We start from the raw sequence: 20,220 nt of genomic DNA on the forward strand, positions 1-20,220 counted from the left end.
TCTGGCGGCAGAGAGAGACCCTTAAACTAATCACCACACAGATCTGTCCTACATCCCCTCACGCGGCCATGCCAAGAACTCTCAAACTCTGTAGGGGTCCCTCTGGGGCGGGGACAAGCGGCCCACGAAACTAGCAGGGCTAAACCACAATCTTCCAGAGGTGGGGGAAGGGGACCAAACCAATATGAAACATACAACATTTTTCCTTTTAGACAGTCTTTTGTTGCTAAAAATAAAACCTGAAAATGGTGTCTCAGCTGCCAATCTAATTTAGTGTCTACCACCTCTGAGCACTGGTTTTTAGTTCTGGGAATTACTCATGTACCCCATTTTCATCCTTAGGTCACACCTGTGGCTTAGGTGATTTTCTTTCTCTCTTTCTTTCTTGCATTCTTTCTCTCCTTCCATCCTTCCTTTCTTAAATTTTTATTTATAAAAAAGGAAACACTGACAAAACCATAGGATAAGAGGGGGACAACTCCACACAATTCTCACCACCAGAACTCTGTATCCTATCCCCTCTCCTGATAGCTTTTCTATTCTTTATCCCTCTGGGAGTATGGACCCAGGGTCATTATTATGGGGTGCAGAAGGTGGAAGAGCTCCCTTCCTTCCTTCCTTCCTTCCTTCCTTCCTTTCTTCCTTCCTTCCTTCCTTCCTTCCTCCCTTCCTTTCTTTCACTGTTGTTTTCTTTAACTTGGACCTAGAAGTGATGAGCCTCACTGCCAAATTCCCTGCCTGGCACCAGCTGTCCCTGAGCACAGCCTTTTAGTCCTGGGAATTGCTCCCTTATATCCTTTCTGTCCTCAAGCCACACAAGTCTGTACTTGTTGAATTTGAAGAGATCCTATTTTGTTAAGTTTCCAGATGATTATCATTGCTTTTCCTAGTTGATGGGGGGGGAGGGGGGAATGGCAGCTGCTACTCCATAGCCATGCTCCCAGAAGCCCTCCTACTTTATATCCTATTGTCTTTGAGCCACCATGCTGTGATGCTACTACAATTCCATCCTGAACCCCCTAGGCAGATGCCTCACCAACCTGTCTTAGAACCTCACTTCTCCAGAGCCCTAGCCTACTAGGGAAAGATACAGTCTGGGGATATGGATCAACTGGCCAACATCCATGTCCAGGGGAAAGTAATTACAGAATTCAGAACCTCTTCCTTCTGCACCCCATAAAGAATTTTGGTCTATACTTCTAAAGTATAGGGGAAATATTAGGAGTAGATAACCATAATACTATGAACCTCAATTCCAATAGGACCTGAAATGTTTATAAGCAGCAATCTTTGTTTTTAACCATCACTGAAAGGGAAGAGAATCAGGAAAACACCAGAGGAAGTCAGGTACCGATTCTTTTATCTGAGAGGGAAGAGGAAATTGGAAGAACACTCTGAAAAAGTGGTAGATATAGATGTGAAGGCAGGGCCAAAGAAGTGAATAAAAATGGGGAAAATACATATACATATACTGATTTAGATATATAGTAAAACCATATCTATGACCTTGACAGAACTATTGTAGTTTCTGCTGGAGAGGTATGGGGAGTCAGAACTCTGGAATTAAACTGATATTATCTTCTAATTTTGTAAATCAATTATATATATATATATATATATATATATATATATAGCCTCCAGAGTTATTGCTGGGGCTTGGTGCCTGCATCAGGAATTCACTGCTCCTAGAGACCATTCCTCCCATTTTGCTGCCCTTGTTGTCATTATTATTATTGTTGTTGTCATTGCTGTTGTTGTTGAATAGGACAGAGAGAAATCGAGAGAGGAGGGGAGACAAAGAGGGGGAGAGAAAGATAGACACTCGCAGACCTGCTTCACCACCCATGAAGCACCCCCCTGAAGGTGGGGAGCTGGGGGCTCGAACCGGGATCCTTACATTGGTCCTTGTGCTTTGCACCATGTACACTTAACCTGGAGCACTAGTCCACCTGACCCCCAATAAAGAAATTTTAAAGGAAATACAGGTGCTATATCTATGTGCGAAATAAGAAAAATAAATACAAACCCCCCCTAGTTAGCAACAACCCCCCCTAGTTAGCATTTCTGAATATTTTCTTCATAGTGTAAAATGATTATAGTTTTCTACCATATTTTTATAACTGTACTCCTATTGGAGTGCACGCAGAAATTTGTCTTTTGTAAGTCACTACAATGATGAAATAGCTCTATTCATCATTTAGTTCTTTGTCCCTAGAACAATAATATAAGACTGCAAAAGGTAACTAATGTAATAAGATCAAAGGGACACAAGTCCTTTTTGGTGAACATCTGCTTAAAAGAAAACCTTAGTAGACAACATGTTCTCCCTCAGTGCTGTACCCAACTAGCAGCTTCCTGACTATACTGGCATCACCAATATTCTATTTATTTTCATTAATCAACAACTTGGTGAGTATTTGGATTCTGTCTCTGTTATACATTGGAATAATAAAAGAAGGACTGTTGCCATGGAAACCTACCTGTGGCTTTTGTGCTCAGCACTTTGCCACCTGAATACAAGCAAACTCCAGACAATAAAGGACCAATCAATGTTAGGCACAAAGCTTCTATGCAAAAACACTGATTATTAACTTTAATAAATGCCTTGAACATTGCAATCTAAAATAGAACTATTCTTGTTCAACCTCATTATCAAATAAATACAGGGAAGCCTGTATCAAGATATACACAGGGTTACAAACCAAGGGTCAATTTAAGGCCATCTTCTTGTCTCCTATAAAAACAAGCTTGTCTCATAAAAACAAGCTTTACAGTTGAAATATTCATGTACTTAGAAATTATTACAATCAAACTAAAAAGCAATTATATATCAACATCAATTTGTGTTGTTTTCACCAGGCTGGCTTCACGGGCGGGTAACAGATGACCAGGGACTCATGGTTGAGCTGTAGACAGTATCTCTTTATTCATGCAGGACGCAGCACAATCTAAGCCGAGCTAAGCTTAACTAAAAACTACAAACAATCTTGTCCTTAAATATACTAGCCCAGTAGGGTGGGAATAGGATGCGATGCAGAGAGGGTGGAGAGAAAAGTGACTGGTGAAAATCAGGGTATGACAAGGAGAGGGGGCGGAGCAGGCAAGAATTCTACCACTGAACCACCAATGCCCTGGAGGGAGGGTGATGCTTGCTAACAGCGGTTCTTCTTCTTCTTCTAGCGTTTGCCCTTCTTCCGTAGCCAGTCAACAGCGTCAGGTTGAGCCTGATGTAAAGTTTCGAGACCTCCTTTGAATCTGGAGAGGTGGCAGTCATTGACTATGTGGGACATAGTCTATCTGTAGCCACAGGCGCAGTTCGGGTCGTCTCTAGCTCCCCAGTGATGGAACATAGCAGCGCACCGGCCATGGCCTGTTCGATAGCGATTGAGGAGGGCCCAATCATAACGTGCTAGGTCAAAGCTGGGTTGACGCTTGCAGGGGTCTGTGATGAGGTGTTTGTTCTTTACCTCAGCTGACTGCCAACTCTGTTTCCAAGTCTGGAACAGAGAAGTTCAGTGTAGGCATAGGGGACCAGATTGGGTGACGAGCCGTCAAGCGTTGGACAGGGTGGGCGAAGATATCCGCGTATATTGGCAGGTCTGGTCAAGCGTAGACGTGGGAAATGAACTTAGATGATGCCGCATCCCGACGAATATCTGGCGGGGTGATGCTGCTAAGAACTGGCAGCCATGGAACCGGGGTGGAACGGATGGTTCCAGAAATTATCCTCATGGAGGAATATAATTTGGAATCGACCAAGTGGACACGGGGGCTACGGAACCATACTGGGGCACAGTATTCTGCAGTGGAATAGCATAATGCCAGGGATGATGATCGTAGTGTGGAAGCGCTCGCGCCCCATGAGGAGCTGGCCAGTCTTGCAATGATGCTATTCCTCGCGCCCACCTTTGCTGCAGTTTTTATGAGATGTTCGTGAAATGACAGGGTGCGATCGAGAGTAACGCCAAGATAGACTGGCTGGGCTTCATGCCGGATTCTCGTATCGTCAAGCTGCACATTAAGCTCACGCGAGGCCGAAGCATGGTGTAGATGGAAAACAGATGATACCGTTTTTGCAGTGCTAGGGATTAGTCGCCATTTTTTACAGTAATCAGATATCAGAGCCATGTCTTTCGTGAGTGTTTCCTCGAGGATGTCGAACTTGAATGCCCGAGTTGCACAGCAGATGTCATCGGCGTAGATGAACTTCCTTGAAGAAGTTTCTGGGAGGTCATTGATGTAAATATTAAATAGCGTAGGAGCCAGAACAGAGCCCTGGGGGAGGCCACTTGAGACAAGTCTCCATCTGCTAGACTTGTCACCCAGATGAACCCGGAATCTTCTGTTTTGGAGAAGAAACGATATAGTGTTGGCCACCCATGGAGGCAGGCATCTTGAGATCTTGACTAGGAGACCACAGTGCCAGATCATGTCATAGGCTGCTGTGAGATCAACAAAGACAGCACCCGTCTTTAAATTCTTCTGGAATCCATTTTCAATGTAAGTTGAGAGGGCCAGGGCTTGTTCGCAGGTAGATCTTCCTGGGCGTAAACCAGCTTGGGTGGGTGATAGGAATTTCTCTGTAAGAGGAGAAATACGTGACAGAAGCAGCCTCTCAAGGAGTTTGTAACACATGGAGAGAAGAGAAAATGGTCTATAGCTGGCGGCCAGTGTTGGGTCTTTCTTTGGTTTCAAAACTCCTATTATCTTCGCACGACGCCAAATTTTGAGCATAGATTCAGATGCATTGGATCGACCTTCCTGTGGTGCACCCCGTGAGTACCCATTCATTGGGGAAACTGACGATCCTTCCTAGCCGACTGAATCCACATGGATCCCAGTCACTTTCAAAGCCAGCAACAAGCAGCTCCTGACAGCTTTCAAGCTGTTGGTCCTGCTCTTCGAGTCCTCCAACTTAATGTTGAGGGGCTGTCCTATACCAAACGCGTTCTTATTGGTCAGCTGGCGATACAGCATCAGGCAGATGTTATTTGCCTACAAGAAACACATATAGCAGTCGATGAAGCTGCTCGATTCACCATCAGTGGATTCGATTTAATATGCTATAATCTCCATCCTAAACACGGCCGAGCCATCTATGCTAAATCGTGTCTTGCGGACGTTTACCATACGGCCTCTTCGACCTTCTACGACTCCACTGCTATTGGAACTATTCAGCTCGTCAATGTATATAAGCCTCCCAGTGCCTCATGGGATAATGAGGTCCTGCCTATCCCGAATCACCCAGCCGTTTACGTTGGAGACTTTAATAGTCATCACCAAGACTGGGGATATTCCTCCACTCATGCTGAAGGATCTATCTTAGCCAACTGGGCTTCAGCGAATGATCTCTCACTATTATACGACCCCAAACAGCCAGGCTCTTTTCACAGTGCTAGATGGAATAAAGACTCGTCACCCGACCTGTGCTGGATTAGCACAGTCAACGGCCAAGCCTTTCCCGCTATGAGACACGTTCTCAAGATCTTCCCGCACAGTCATCACCGCCCAGCTATCATCCACATTGGTCTCCAGCTCCCACTGATTCTGTGCTCGGAGAAACTAAGATGGAACTTTCGGAAAGCAAACTGGCGTCTGTTCAGTGATCTTACCAACAAATCTATTCCTGCAATTCCAATTAACTCTATCCCCTCTGAAGATTCCTACAGGCGCTTCCGCCAAGCCATCTTCAAAGCAGCTTCCCAAGCCATTCCTCGTGGGAGACGTGCTAACTATACGCCTTGTCTTGATGCTGAATGCGAGCAACTACTAAAGCAGTATGATGAGTCGGGCGACCCAGATGTGGCTGACCATCTCATTGCCTCCCTGGATATAGCACGCCAAGCCCGCTGGCAACAACTCACGGAAAGTCTGAACTTCACCCACTCAAGTAGGAAGGCCTGGAAGCTTCTTCATAGTCTGGGTGCCGGTAGCCAACCCCCTCCCATCTCCCATCCTCCTGTATCTCCAAACTCAGTGGCCAGTCACCTAACTCAGGTTGGTCGTGCTAAGATCGACCCAGTCTGGAAAAGAGAAATTTCCCATGAGTGGTCATCCCACTTCCATTTATCTTGTCCATTTCCAAAACTCTCTCCCTTTACACTGTCTGAACTGGAAGATGCTCTGAAGAGGGTTAAACCGGGAACGGCTGCTGGCTATGATAACATCACCCCAGAACTCATTCTTAACTTGGGCCCCGCGGCAAAGAAGTGGCTCACTTCATTCCTGTCCCACATCTTGGAATTAACAGCGGTTATGTAAATAGAATGAAGTGGTTATGTAAATAGAATAGTGTTAAGTAGGGGGGATTAAACCAAATGAAACAGAAGAGGTTTTTAGAAGCATACCAACAAATTTGTATGTGTCAGTTATTTCTTCCTCTATACAGTGCCTTCCTCAAATGAAATTCATTTAAACACTTAAACATACAATGTTTTAAACGTAGCTGTATTTCACTGTAACATGCGCTCTACCAGATGTGCCACCACCCAGCTCCTGTAGCTGTATTTCATATGTAGGTACACGTTAATGAAAAATATTTTTATCCAGAATAACTCAACATGTTATTTAAAATCTTATTCTCATAATTTAATAATTTGGTGGTATATATACATAGCCAAAAGTTTAATTGAGCTAGCAAAAAATTAGTAAGAAATTGAGCTAAATCTGGTCCTCTAGGGAAAGACAGAAACAGGCTGGGGGTATGGATCGACCTGTCAATGCCCATGCTCAGTGGAGAAGCAGCTACAGAAGCCAGAACTCCTACCTTCTGCTCCCCATAAACAACCTTGATCCATATTCCCAGTGGGGGAGAAGTGATAGGATGAAGATAAGAGGACTCTGCACTTCTGCTCCATCAGCACCCAGAGAGAGAGAAGGAAAAGGAGAGGGGTGTATAGAGGTAGTTATGATGTCATGAGTGGCTTAGAGGGAGAGGACTGACTCAGAAAAAGAAGGGAAAGCTATGTATAAATGTGGACAGATCATTGTAGAGAAGATGGTTGGTCCATGTCTAAAACTTTAGGGGAACTGTGGTGGATTGCAGTAGGGAAGAGTGAAGGTTCAGAACTTTACTGGTGGGAATGGTGTGGATTCAAACCCCTGTCGACATGTAATTTTGCTAAAAAAAAAAAAGGAATACGGAACCTTTCAATGGAGGGGATGGGATATGGAACACTGGTGGTGGATCTTGTTAATCATATTAAATCATTAATAAAAGAAAATAAAAGAAAAGAATTGAGCTAAAAATTGATGACTATGTAAGAGAGTGGGTGGTGGGGAATAGTGATAAGTAATTTTCTTTCTTTTGAAAAACCATATTCACCTTTTTAATATCAGTTAAAGTAATCTTTTGTTCTAGGAGATATTTGAAGTTCTGACCACCTAGGGAACTACTCTCTCATAATTTTCCAGTGTTGTTTTATGACTAAAATAGTTAACAACAACCTCAATGGGGAAAAGCTGAAAGCTTTCTTCCTAAAGCAAGGAACTAGTATTGTTTTAGAAACCTTCATTCAAGAATGAAACATCAAAAATGAACAAACACAACAGAGATTTGATAAGCTAATATTTCTGAAAAGCTGACTTCGAGTGATGTTCACAAATACAAGTAAATAAATCACTTTTATTCTTGCTTATGTGTAGAGCTGTGACAAATGAGGAATTTCAATAGCCACTCTTGGGATGACATTGACATTACAATCTCCTGTAGTTTTTGGCACTTTTAACCCCAATGGATTTACAGATTTTTAAAGAATACATCATTAATTCATCCAAATTGGCATAATTTATACCAGGCACCTTTTGGATTATCATGCTACTTCTTTTTCAGTTTTGGGGTGTCAGCATTCCAGGCTGACATTTTTTTTTAAAGAAGAAAAACAAACAAAAAACCATCCATGTTACTTACTTTCCTTTTTGCATTTAGATAACATCACATAATGAAGTAAAGAGAAGCTGAACTTCTGGGGTATGGTTATACCATAGCATCCATCAAAAGATCACTCATCAACTAGATAAAGCAGTGACCTACCACTTGGAAATTTACTACATTACAACTAGAACTCCTAAAGAAACTCACTGAGCCACAGGTGGGTGTACACATATATGAAAAGGGGGTAAGGGAAGACATTTTCAAGGCAAACAAAACAGCTTGAACCATCAGCTGGCAGCCAATGCTATTTTGGTAGCTACATAGGGGAACATAGGGTGGGTCCCAATAAGGCAGGGAACTTAACAGGGACAAACTTGGTTGAAAACTAAAGCTGTACAGTCTGCCCAGGCTGTGGCAATGGTGTTTGCAGAGGCCAGAGCACAGACTGAAACAAGGCAGTAAGATGCTATTCTTTCCCCATAGGCACTAATCAGCCAAGGGACACATTTTAGAATCCTCCCCCCTTTTCCACCCCCAATTCTACCCTCCCCTCCCCTCCCCTCCCCTTCTCTTCCACCACGACATATAAACACCATATAGCTACATATAAACACATATAAACCAACATATAAACACCATATAGCCATATATAAACACCATATAAACACATATAGCCACAGCACAACCTGCTGGATGAACAACAGAAACCACATTTACCTAAGATATGGAAAAAAAAATTACAATTGATCTAACATAAAAAGACCTGAAAAGAAATATGCCAGAGTTACAATACAGAAAACTCATTATTAAGGCAATTCAAAACAAAACGACATACCAGTTCAAGAACTCAGAGATCATTTAATCAAATATTTATAAAATGCATAAAGAAAAACTGAAACAGAGATACAAGTTGTGAAGGACTCTTTGGATGGCTTTAAGGCTTATAAAAGAGGCCTAGAAAAGTAAAATAAACCAAGTTGAAGAGAGAATACTGGGACTAGAACATAAAAACTATTCTCTGTGAGTTCAAAGCCACTGGTGAAGAAAGGTTCTTGAAGAATGAAGCAATTCTCTGTGAAGCAATTCTTTTCCATCAGGAAAAAAAAAAAAGAATGTGAGATATTATGATACCTGAGGAAGAAGAGAAGGAGAGAGGAGCATAGAACATGTGCAAGGATCCAGGTTTGAGCCCCCGGTCTCCACCTGCAAGGGGAAAGCTTTGCAAGTGGTAAAGCAGGGCTGCAGGTGTCTCTCTGTCTCTCTCCCTTTCTTTCCCTGCCCTCTTGATTTATGACTGTCTCTATCCAACAAATAAATAATAAAAAAAATTTAAAGATGTATTTGGAGACTCTACCCCGTGGAACAAAGTAAAAAAAAACAAGACTGAACAAATGGAATTACATCAAATTAAAAAACTTCTATACATCAAAAGAAAAGTCCATAAGGATAAACAGGACCTAGCAAGTGGGACAACATACTTGCACACCAAGTTCAGATATTTATAAAATGCATTGCAAGATGATAGCAAACATCTACAAAAAGAACAAACCTATTTTTTATATTTATTTATTTATTTTTCCTTTTGTTGCCATTGTTGTTTTTTATTGTTGTTGTATTTACTATTGTTGTTATTTATGTCTGATAGATAATTTATAGATATTTATGTCTGTTCGATAGAACAGAGAGAAATGGAGAGAAGAGGGGAAGACAGAGGGGGAGAGAAAGATAGACACCTGCAAACCTGCTTCCACCATCTGTGAAACTACTTCCTTGCAGGTGGGGAGCCGGGGGCTCGAACCGGGATCCTTGAGCCTGAGCTGGTCCTGGCGATTTGTGCCACCTGAGCTTAACCTGCCGCGCTACCACCTGAAAGGCCTTATGATCCAGCAATTCCACTCCTAGGCATTTTACAAAAAAGATAATAACATTAATTTGAAGGGATATATGTACCCCTATGTTCATAGCTGCATTATTTGCAATAGCAAAAATATAGAAGCAACCAAAATGCCCTTCAACAGATGAATGAATAAAAAAGATAACATTGCATCCTTTGAGATCAAATGAATGAAACTTGAGAAGACTGTGAAGTAAGTAAGGAGGTACAGAGGATGGTTTCACTCGTATGTGGAATTTAGAGAATTGAACACACAAACGTGAAATAAATAAAATGCCAACCCATATCTAGACTGTGTAAAACTGCAGTGGCTATCTCTGTGTGTGTGTGTGTGTGTGTGTGTGTGTGACATAGATCTTTGGTGGTGGGAAATTATAATACTATTAATTTATAATCTCATAAATCACTATTAATGTAACATGTCAGGGGGAAAATAGATTTACTACTTTAAGTTCTCTAACTGCCTACACCATAGCTCTAAGTAGAAATATTTTTTTTTAGCCTAAGTATTTACAGTTTCAGGTTTGTAAGATAATCAGACTCTGACACTGGGCTTAAATTGTTCAAGAGGCTCTAAAAATATATCAGTATATATAGTTTTTAAAATATCTAAGTTTTTAAAATATCTAAGTTAACTACAACTTTTAGTACAGATAAATCAAAACCATTTGGCTCTCTCAGTATCTAAGAGATTACCAGGAGATTACCAGGTACCCTTGAAGGACACAAAGCACAGTGAAGTCAAGTATATTACTACAGATGATGAACATTGGATTTTCATAGAAAAACAAAACACCAACTAACTTGGTTATAATAATAATTAACTACTGATATTTTAAATTCTTTTTAAGAATATAAGAAACCCTTCTCATTTCTCCTTGTCCTGGAATCTCTTGGAGTATGTGCATATTTCTTGATGTTTCTTCTCTCTGATTCCTTACCATCATACTACCTCTGTTGACCTCAACTAATCAGTGCTACTAGTGCTGCCACCCCATGGTATGCTGCTCCTGAATTCTTTTTTGTTTGTTTCTGCCATGAGTGACTACTTTATTTCTTTTAAATTTCTTTATTGGGGGATTAATGGTTTACAGTAGAGTAATATGTATAACATTTCTCAGTTTTCCACATTTCCATCCAATCTCCACTAGGTCCTCCATAATGTTCCAGGACCTGAACCCTCCCCCAACACTTCTCCCCAGAGTCTTTTACATAAGTGCAATACACCAACTCCAGTGCTGCTACTGAATTCTTACTAGGGGCTGTAGCCAGAGCTGTTGAGCCTGAGATGTCAACCTCCTAACTCCTCTAATCTGGTGAGATCTTTCCATAGGACTACCCAGCTCCACTTCAAATAGCACATCATCTAACAAAGTAACAGGTAACAGATGCAGGCTAGGTTTAGGGTGCTGGGTATAGGTGTACATGTATCCATAAGCAAGGGGGCAATTATATAACTTAAAGTAAAAGTGCTTTGTAGCATTCTGTGATTAGACTTAAACTTAATAAATTACAGAAATTAGAACTCCCACTTTCTGCACCCCAAAAAGAATTTTGGTCCATACTCCCAGAGGGAGAGAAATGATAGGGATAGATGAACAGAGGGTTCTGAACTCCAACTATATCAGGACCTAGAGAGAGAAGAAGAAAAAAAGAAGGGACATTTGGAGGCAGTAGTCAGTGTGACTTGCAAAGGAAGAGATAATGGGACCACAGGAAAAAATGGGCAACTATATACAAATATAGACAGATAGCTGTAGAAATAATAGTTAACCCTGATTTGCAACTTTAGGAGAACTGCTGTAGCTTATAATGGAGGGAATGGGGATACAGAACTCTGGTGGTGGGAACAGTGCAGAGCTGTACTTCTGTTATCTTGTAATGTTGTAAATTAATATAAATCAACAATAAAATTTAAAAAATACTAGTCAGTCTATTATGAGTGTCAAGAGTTCCTGACACATTGTTTTCCTAGGGAAATAACCCAAGCTCTTTATTTTAAAGGTGGTTAAAGTGAGTAAAATGAGCATCACCTACACAGCCTTCTTGCATGTGTCAGAAAGTTAAGGGAAGAATTCACAGCTAGCGAATCCTGGTTGATGCCTCACTGGTAGAGATTTCACGTGGCAAACGAGAAAGCTTCTGGTTCAAAACCCACAGGAGAGGAGGAGGAACTTTTCCTACTGCAACTGTTTTAAGCTGATTTCTACCCATTATGTGCATCTTTTGAAATCAGGTCCCCTTGAAGCCTGTCCAAAGTGTCCAAAATTTACAATGAGAGTAAACTTGAAAGGCTGTTTTCCCATGAAATGTTCAGAATCAAATTAAAGTGGAAATATCATTCAAAAGTAGGGAGGCTATCAACCAAGATATGAAAATATCTTAGTGTATTATGAGAGTCAGGAATTGCTGACAGATTGTCTTCATAGGGAATTAGGCCAAACTTATTATCTCAAAGAATAATCAAGGTGAGTGAAATGAGCACCACCTACATAGCTTTCTCTCATTTGTAAGAGGCATCATGGGAGAAGAAGAAGCACTCACCAAGTGATTAAGGGTAATAGTGTTTAACAAACTGGAGGCCTCAGGTTCAAAGCCAATGAGAGAAGGACACTTTAATATTGGAATTATTTTTACACATATGTATATTTTATATCATGATCTGTTTAAAGCCTGGAACCACAGAGCCCTACCCCACTAGGGAAAGACAGAGACAGGCTGGGGGTATGGATTGACTTGCCAATGCCATGTCAGACCTCCCACCTTCTGCACCCCATAAAGGTCTTTGGTCCATACTCCCAGAGTGATAAAGATGAGGGAAACTTCCAACAGAGGAGATGGGATATAGAACTCTGGCTACGGGAATTGTATGGAATTGTACCCTTCTTATCCCATAAACTTGTCAATCATTATTAAATCACTAATAAAATAAAATGAATATTCAATGGAATAAATCAACTTATTATTAAATTTATGTTTCCAATTAAAATTAATTCATTCAAAATTATTTTTATTTTTATACACTAAGTTTCTAGCATATCTACTTTTTAATTTCATTTTAAGTTAGGTAGTTGAACCATTAATTTTAAATATGTAATCTTACTATAAAAAGTATTTGTTTGAATGTTTCAGGAAATTTAAATAAATAAACTGTATACTGGGGAAAAATCCAGTTATAACCTAATTATGCACATTTTGAAAACAATACTCTTTCCAAATTGATTATGAAAACTATAGTACTTTGTATTATCTATTGCAATTAGAGTACATTTGAAGGACTGTTTTCCCAGTGAAAAATCTAGAATCAACTGAAAGTGGAAACATCACCCCCAAAGTTCTTGGAATAAAGATATTTTGATCAGTATGTTATGAATATGTTATGAGAGTCAAGAGTTGTTGACACATTATCTTTGTAGGGAAAAAGACACAGTTCATTAACTCAAAGAATGATTAGGGGAAATGAAATGAGCACCACATTCACAATTTTCTCTCCTCTGTCAAAGAACAGTAGGGGAAAAGAAGAAGGCCTGGCTAGCAGAGTCAAGGAAATAGTCCAGTAGTAGAGGCTTTGCTTAGCAAGCTGGAATGTATCCACTTCAAAATCCACAGAAGAGGGAAACGGTTAATAGTAAAGAATTTAACATGAGTATACTTTATATCATGACCCTTTAGAAATCAATCCATAGTCATATATTGATTGCATTTTTTCAAAACAAGTCCACTTTAAGTCTCCATAAATTTGATGTTGAAATTTTAAGCAGTTTTTATATTCTAGTGAACTAGGAGTAAATTTGAAAACCAATTTTCGTAGTGAAACTCTAGTTAAAACTCAAGTTCATGGAGAAATATCATTAAAAAATTCTAAAGTGTGTCGACCAAGGTGTAAAAACATCCTGTTCAGTGTGTTATGATGGTCAAGAATTCCTGAGACATAGTGGTGGTAAGGATGGAGACAGGATCTTTTATTTCAAATAGTAATTAAAGGTGGGAGGAGAGGAAAGAGGAGGGAGGGGGAGAGGGAGAATGGGGGGGAAAGAGGTGGAAGGGAGAGAGGGGGAGGGGAAGATCAGAGCAGGGGAGAAGGGGGAGGGGGAGAGAAGAGGAGAAAAGGGGAGGGGAGACAAGGGAAAAGAAAGGGAGTGGGAGGAGTAAGAGAAGGAGAGGGAGAGAAAAGGAAAGGGGGAGGGGAGAGAGAGAAGAAGGGAGGAGGAGAAAGGGAGATGGAGGAGTGGAAGAGAGAGGAAGCAAGGGAGAAAGAACTTTTCACACTGCAGGTGGGAACTGGGACTTGAACCTGGATCCTTGTGTATTGTTACATGTGCACTCACTTGTCCAGCCCTCAAAAAAATTTTTTTAAAACATAACTTCACAGTCATATATATATATTCACAGTCATATTTTATAAGTGAGTCCTGTTCACTTCTAACTTTTCTATCAGAGTAAGTCAATATTGGACATTTTAGGCAGGGGAGGAAGAGAAAGCTATGGAATGATTAGAATAACAAATTATACTAGTCCTTGAGAATGAACATTGTTCTTTGACTATTAGATGGCCTGGCAAACTGAATGAACATTACTGTATGCTTGCTCTGGGTTTGTAGTCTGGATGCCCCCAGCCATTGGGTATAATTTTCCTAAAAGGAAATTCCTTTTCTGCTCATATCTAGAATATTATATCATCACTTGTGTACAGTATGTGTTTTACTGTACTGATTTTTACTGTATATTTCTGGGTTGATTAGAGCAAAATACTCCCTGGAGACTGACCTCCCAAAGTACTCTAGGACTTCAGAAGGAGTAGATATAGTTTGGGAATGTTTGGAAGAATGTTTTTTTTAGTTATTTGGGTTTCAAGGAGAGAATGACAACCAAAAACTCAGAATGAGAGTTTCAAGAGGCAGAAATGCTGGTGGGAGAGATCTTTTCTATAGGCACTCACATATAAGAAAGGGCTTTGGAATTATAAAGAATAATAATAAATTCTCAATCTTAAGATAATTTAAAATGTTAAAACACTGTAAGAACTTACATATGAAGCAATCTCAGATAACTATGACATTTCATACTTTGGACTTATTCATGTCCAAGAAACCAAGCAGAGAATTTTTATGTGTGACTTACTTTGAATTTTAAAGATAAAATAACTACATTGTATGTGTATTAGCTATTCAAGAATAGGTCTGAAATTGACTTAGGAAAATGCATATTTCTACTTGTTTCCTCTAAACTTTAAAGTCACTGCTCTAAGAAGTCAATTCTTTTGTCCTCATTTATGTCTGCAGCAACTCCCAGCTTCCCCAACAAAAGGAAAAAAATTCCAAGCAAAAAAAGCAATAAAACTGGTGTCCAAGAAAAACATTTAGTTTGAAAAAGAGTTGAAAAATGTAGCCTTGGCAGAACTACTGCTTACATGGTATTGTTCAACAAATTCCTGTTGTGTGAGGTTTAGCATATACTTTCTAAAAGTATAAGCATCTAGGGAAATAAAGCCCAGGTATTGGACCAAATGAGGCACACAGTGTGAATCTGTTTTTTTTTTTAAAGATTTTATTTATTTATTTATTAATGAGAAAGATAGGAGAGAGAGAAAGAACCAGACATCACTCTGCTAGATGTGCTGCCGGGGATCAAACTCAGGACCTCATTTTTGAGAGACCAGTGCCCTAGCCATTGTGCCACCTCCTGGACCACACACAGTATGAATCTGTAAGTGGTTATATCCATAATGATATATGTGCCCAAATTTAGCAGTGTAAAATCTAATACAATATGAATGCCCAGCAGGCACCATCCTTACCATAATATATAGCCAACAGAGAAGGTGCATATGGCTGTGAGTCCACTGCTCCTGCTAGGATACTCATGGTGGGATGTCCTCATCTCGATTAATATAAAGGGTAACACCGTTGTATGCTGAAAAAGAACATAGTCCAGGTGACACAGATTCTTACTGTCCCTAGATAGTTCCTTTTATTCTTCATACAAAATGGAAATGTAAATTCCTAGGAAAAGCAACACAGCAGAAAAAAGTTTATGGCTCACTGAAGAACTAGAATGTTCACAAAAGCCTATACCAGATCAACTGCTCCACTGGTCATTTTTTTCTAAATATTTGAATTTTGAAAAAAAAGTCTGCTTGGAACAGGAAATTCTGATAATAATGGAAATATGTAATAAAAAATTGGAACACAGGAGAGAAATAAAAAAAAAATCACTGTTAACTTTTTTGTATGTGCCTCATGCTGCCTTCATATTACCAACATATAATGTCCTGTCCTTGTACATTAAAAAGTAAAATATATTTTTCTCATTTATTAAATCATCACGCATATTATTTGTAGAAGATTTTGAGTGTTATTCTTTTATACTCAGAGGTTATGAATATTTTAAAGTTACTGATACAGAATGCCATATTAAGTGTGTACTAGCAGCAGGTTAGGAATGAATGCCAAATTAACTTCCAGAAAGGCTGTGTCAGTTTGTACTGACAGTGCACAAACTTAGGTAAGATATTTGGATGTGGATTCTAAAAAAGCTAGTGGAATACTTCCAAATGTCTTTTGGATCCAGTCTCTAGGTACTTGGATCAATAGAGTAAGATGAGGATTAAATCCAATGTCATACATCAAAAATGACAGAAGCAACAAACGTTGGAGAGGTTGTGGAGACAAAGGAACCCTCCTGCATTGCTGGTGGGAATGTCAATTGGTCTAACCCCTGTGGAGAGCAGTCTGGAGAACCCACACAAGGATAGAAATGGACCTTTCATATGACCCAGAAATACCTCTTCTAGGGATATAGCCTAAGGACTCAGTCACACCTATCCAAAAAGATATCTGTATAGCTATGTTCATAGCAGCACAATTCATAATAGCCAAAACATGGAAGCAACCCAGGTACCCAACGACAGAAGAATGGCTAAGAAAGTTGTGGTATATATATTCATGAAGGAATACCACTCAGCTATTAATAATGAACCCACCTTCTCTGACCCATTTTGGATGAATCTAGAAGGAATTATGTTAAGTGAGATTAAGTCAGAAAGACAAAGATGAGTATGGGGTGATCCTGTTACTGAAAAAAATATCAGTGGAACAGCTCCACGTATTACTACTCTTGAGTGTTACAGCTCAAGAGTTATACAGCTTGAGGTGTTATAGCTTCAGGTGTAGAAGATCCAAAGAACAAGTTTGAGGCCAAAACTGTATGGAGGACAGGGAGACACTTTATTACACCAGCATCATCTAGCAGACTCCTGCCACACTAGATTATTTGCCTAATTTAGAAAGCGGTTTACCCTTTAAGCCCCACCTGGCTTGCATTGATTGGTTACAGGGTGGCTTTTGAAAAGATACATTTTGATTGGTTACATGGTGGTTACAAGGTGTACCAATCAGGTACGACAATGGATGAGGTGGATTGGCCACACTCCACACCCAATCTGACTGCCAAGATACAAGTGCATACAATTTAGTTAGCGAAAAGATTCAACCTGATGGGTTACATTTCTAATCCCCTAGGTTTACTGAAATGCAGGAACAGCGGACCTACCTGCCTGTCCTTCATGGAACTGGGGAACACTTTATTTCAATCCCACTTACAAACAGAAATAAGAACAGAAAGGGAAATGCAAAACAGAATTTGACTGAATTTGGAGTATCTCACCAAAGTAAAAAACTCTGGGTAGAGGGTGAGGGCAGATTTTAAATTTCATTATAGGAGGGTAGGGATAAGGACATAGACCTTTGGTGGTGGGAATGGTGTTAATATGCACTACTATTAGTTTATAGTCTTATAAATCACTATTTAATCAATATGTGAGGGGAAAATGGGTTGAATGTCTCTAACTTTTTGATGCATAGACTCCAGTTCTGAGTATATACTCATTTAATCTAAGTACTTAAGTTTTCAAATTAGTAACTAGGTTGAATTTTAATAGTTGCTTAAATTGTTAATACATTTATAATAATGACTTTTTTCTTTGAAATATTAAATCATCTATAATCTTAGACCAGAAGCAACTGGCTGTGTCACTATATTAGCTACTAATATAAGTAAATAGCATTAAACATTATAAATCATGGTGAGGTCTTATATGATACAGAAAATCTAACAATGGTATCTTTGAAATTTCTTCCAGTCCTGGAATCTCAGTGTTGGGGCTCGTTTTTCATCAGTCTTCTCTGGACCCATACCAATTGGTACTGCATCTGCTGATCTCAGCCTAATCAATGCAACCAGTACCACCTCAAGATGTTTCACTTTGGACTGTGTCCACAGATGATAGGTCTATAATGTCAACCCTTCAGCTCCAGTACTCTGGTAGTTCTTGGCTCATAGGACTCCTTAACTCCATTTCAGGTGGTACACTCCCTAACAAAGTCCCGGCACCTAGATATGGACCAGGGATGAAGAGACAGAACACATGTGCACATATATCTATAAGTTAGGGGAAAATATATCTTAAAGCAAAAATACACAACAGTTTTCAGTGACCCAAAAAGTATAGCAAACAAGTAGAAAGACCTAGAAAAGACAACATAAAGTACTTAATCAAATAGTTTCTACTTAGACCTATATACTTTCCTCACATACTTCCTATTTCACTTCCCTCAATAACTCCACAGCTAACCATGTCAGACAAAGTAAGGACCACAAAAGCTGAATAAGGGCAGGAAACCAACATACTTTAATGATAGCTCCTTTGATTACTACCAGGCCACCTCATATCCTGGGTCCTTAGTCAGGGAATCCTGGGATCCCCACACATACATGATGGGCCTAGACCTCTATCAGATGCCTCTCTCCACTATCACTGGCCATCTCTATCAAGGAAGAAGATAATGGACCCCTTTATGGGCCCCTATAGGGTGTTGCCCTCAATGTGGATCAACAATAGTAGGGACTATCCCACCAAGCTGCAGATGCTACCTAACTTTCATGGGCAGATGACCTCACCAATGTGTCCTGGAACCCCACTTCTTCAGAGCCCATCTCTAGGGAAAGACAGAAACAGGCTAGGGGCACAGATCAATTTGCCAATGCCCATGTTCAGTGGAGAAGCAATTACAGAAGCCAGATCTTCCACCTTTTGCACCCCTAATGAACCTGGGTCCATGTTCCCAGGGAGACAAAGAGTGGAAAGCTTTTAAGGGAGGGGATGGGATATGCAACTCTGGTGGTGGGAATTATGTGGAACTGTCCCTTTCTTATCCTATGGTCTTGTAAATATTTTTAATTGTATAAATAAATTTAAAAAAAATAAAGGACTTGAAAATGCCCCAAATGACAGAGCTGTTAAGTCTAGAAGTAGGACTTAAGGTCAGTTTTATATCTAAATACCATGCTGTTTTCTGTATTAAAACCATATCTCTAAGAAAATTAGGGTTAAATAATTCTTAACTCAACAAACCTATAGGAGTACAAGATTAAATATCATTTACATTTCCTCTCAGAACTACTTTTGAGGTCTCAAAGTAAGCTATGAGATCTTCACTGCAAAAATCTACTATGCTAACTTTATTCTTTCATATGACACAAACATTCTGAACAATAATAAAATCAGAGGATATAGAGTCAGAATCTCTCAATGTTAAAGTAGTTAAAAATGCCTAGATAGCTCTTAAGGGTTTTGGTTAGGAAGAGGTTAAAGTGTAACTTTCTTGGTCATCTTACATTTGGATTCATCAGGTCCCAGTCACCTCTGCAATGCTGGTTAAGTTCAGCCACAATGAGAGAAAACTTACATACTTGAAGAGTATGGGTAGGGAAACTGGTAACACATCTTCCTTCCTGTTTTCCATGGTCACCAAGACTAGAATTCTAAGTTGATTTTCTAAAAATATTAGTGATGGTATCCCAAAGAATCAGGTGACTAAAAGATTCTACTACAGACTAGTCTTGGTACTTTTTTTTTTCTTTTCCTTTTCCTTATTATCTAAGCCTTTCAGGACTCACTCAGAGATAAAAAGAAAAGCGAAAAATCATCAAGCATAGTGAAAATTATACTTTTGATGAGACTGTCAACAGTGTCTGACAGTTGAAGCATGGATCTTTATAGTCAGAGAACGCTCTGAAACTAATAGACTCTGGGGACATTCCAGACTGTGGGCTGCAAGTTTATGGCTGCTAATCTTGTGACATCACAGATGCCATCAACAGTGGTGGGTGAAATGCACAACTATTAAGAAAAAAAGTAAAACACTTTAATAAAGATCATCTGACAACCAAAAACAAAACAGAAAAGATACAGAACTGATTTGTCTTTATTCTCTAAACACAAATGCCAGATAAAAATAAACTTTGAGAATAGGGCTAGAAAGCTTAAGGCAGTAGGTTTAAAACTTGAAGAAAGTATATAAATATAATTTACCCCATCTATCTGACTCAGGACCCATATACATTCACATTTAGCACAGGAGTTTGTGTAACCTAATAGTTCCTGTCAGTCTGA

The 20,220-nt window shown here is 39.6% G+C and overlaps 1 protein-coding gene across 14 annotated transcripts in view; it reads right to left on the reverse strand.

Annotated features, from left to right (window-relative positions):
• Nucleotides 1–20,220, reverse strand: part of AIG1 (androgen induced 1) — a 341,307-nt gene that overhangs the window by 58,567 nt on the left and 262,520 nt on the right. For 10 of the 14 annotated variants that reach the window (XM_060190363.1, XM_060190358.1, XM_060190356.1 and 7 more), the window contains one exon: nucleotides 15,565–15,680. The exons of 3 other annotated variants lie outside the window; for them this stretch is intronic. In XM_060190363.1, the coding sequence (XP_060046346.1) occupies nucleotides 15,565–15,680 (116 nt within the window). Of the gene's footprint in view, nucleotides 1–15,560; nucleotides 15,681–20,220 lie in introns of those variants that run through there. One more of the 14 variants, XM_060190366.1, reaches the window with a different exon arrangement.

The sequence above is a fragment of the Erinaceus europaeus genome, chromosome 4 (genome assembly GCF_950295315.1).
Source record: "Erinaceus europaeus chromosome 4, mEriEur2.1, whole genome shotgun sequence".
In the NCBI taxonomy this organism is placed as follows: domain Eukaryota; kingdom Metazoa; phylum Chordata; class Mammalia; order Eulipotyphla; family Erinaceidae; genus Erinaceus; species Erinaceus europaeus.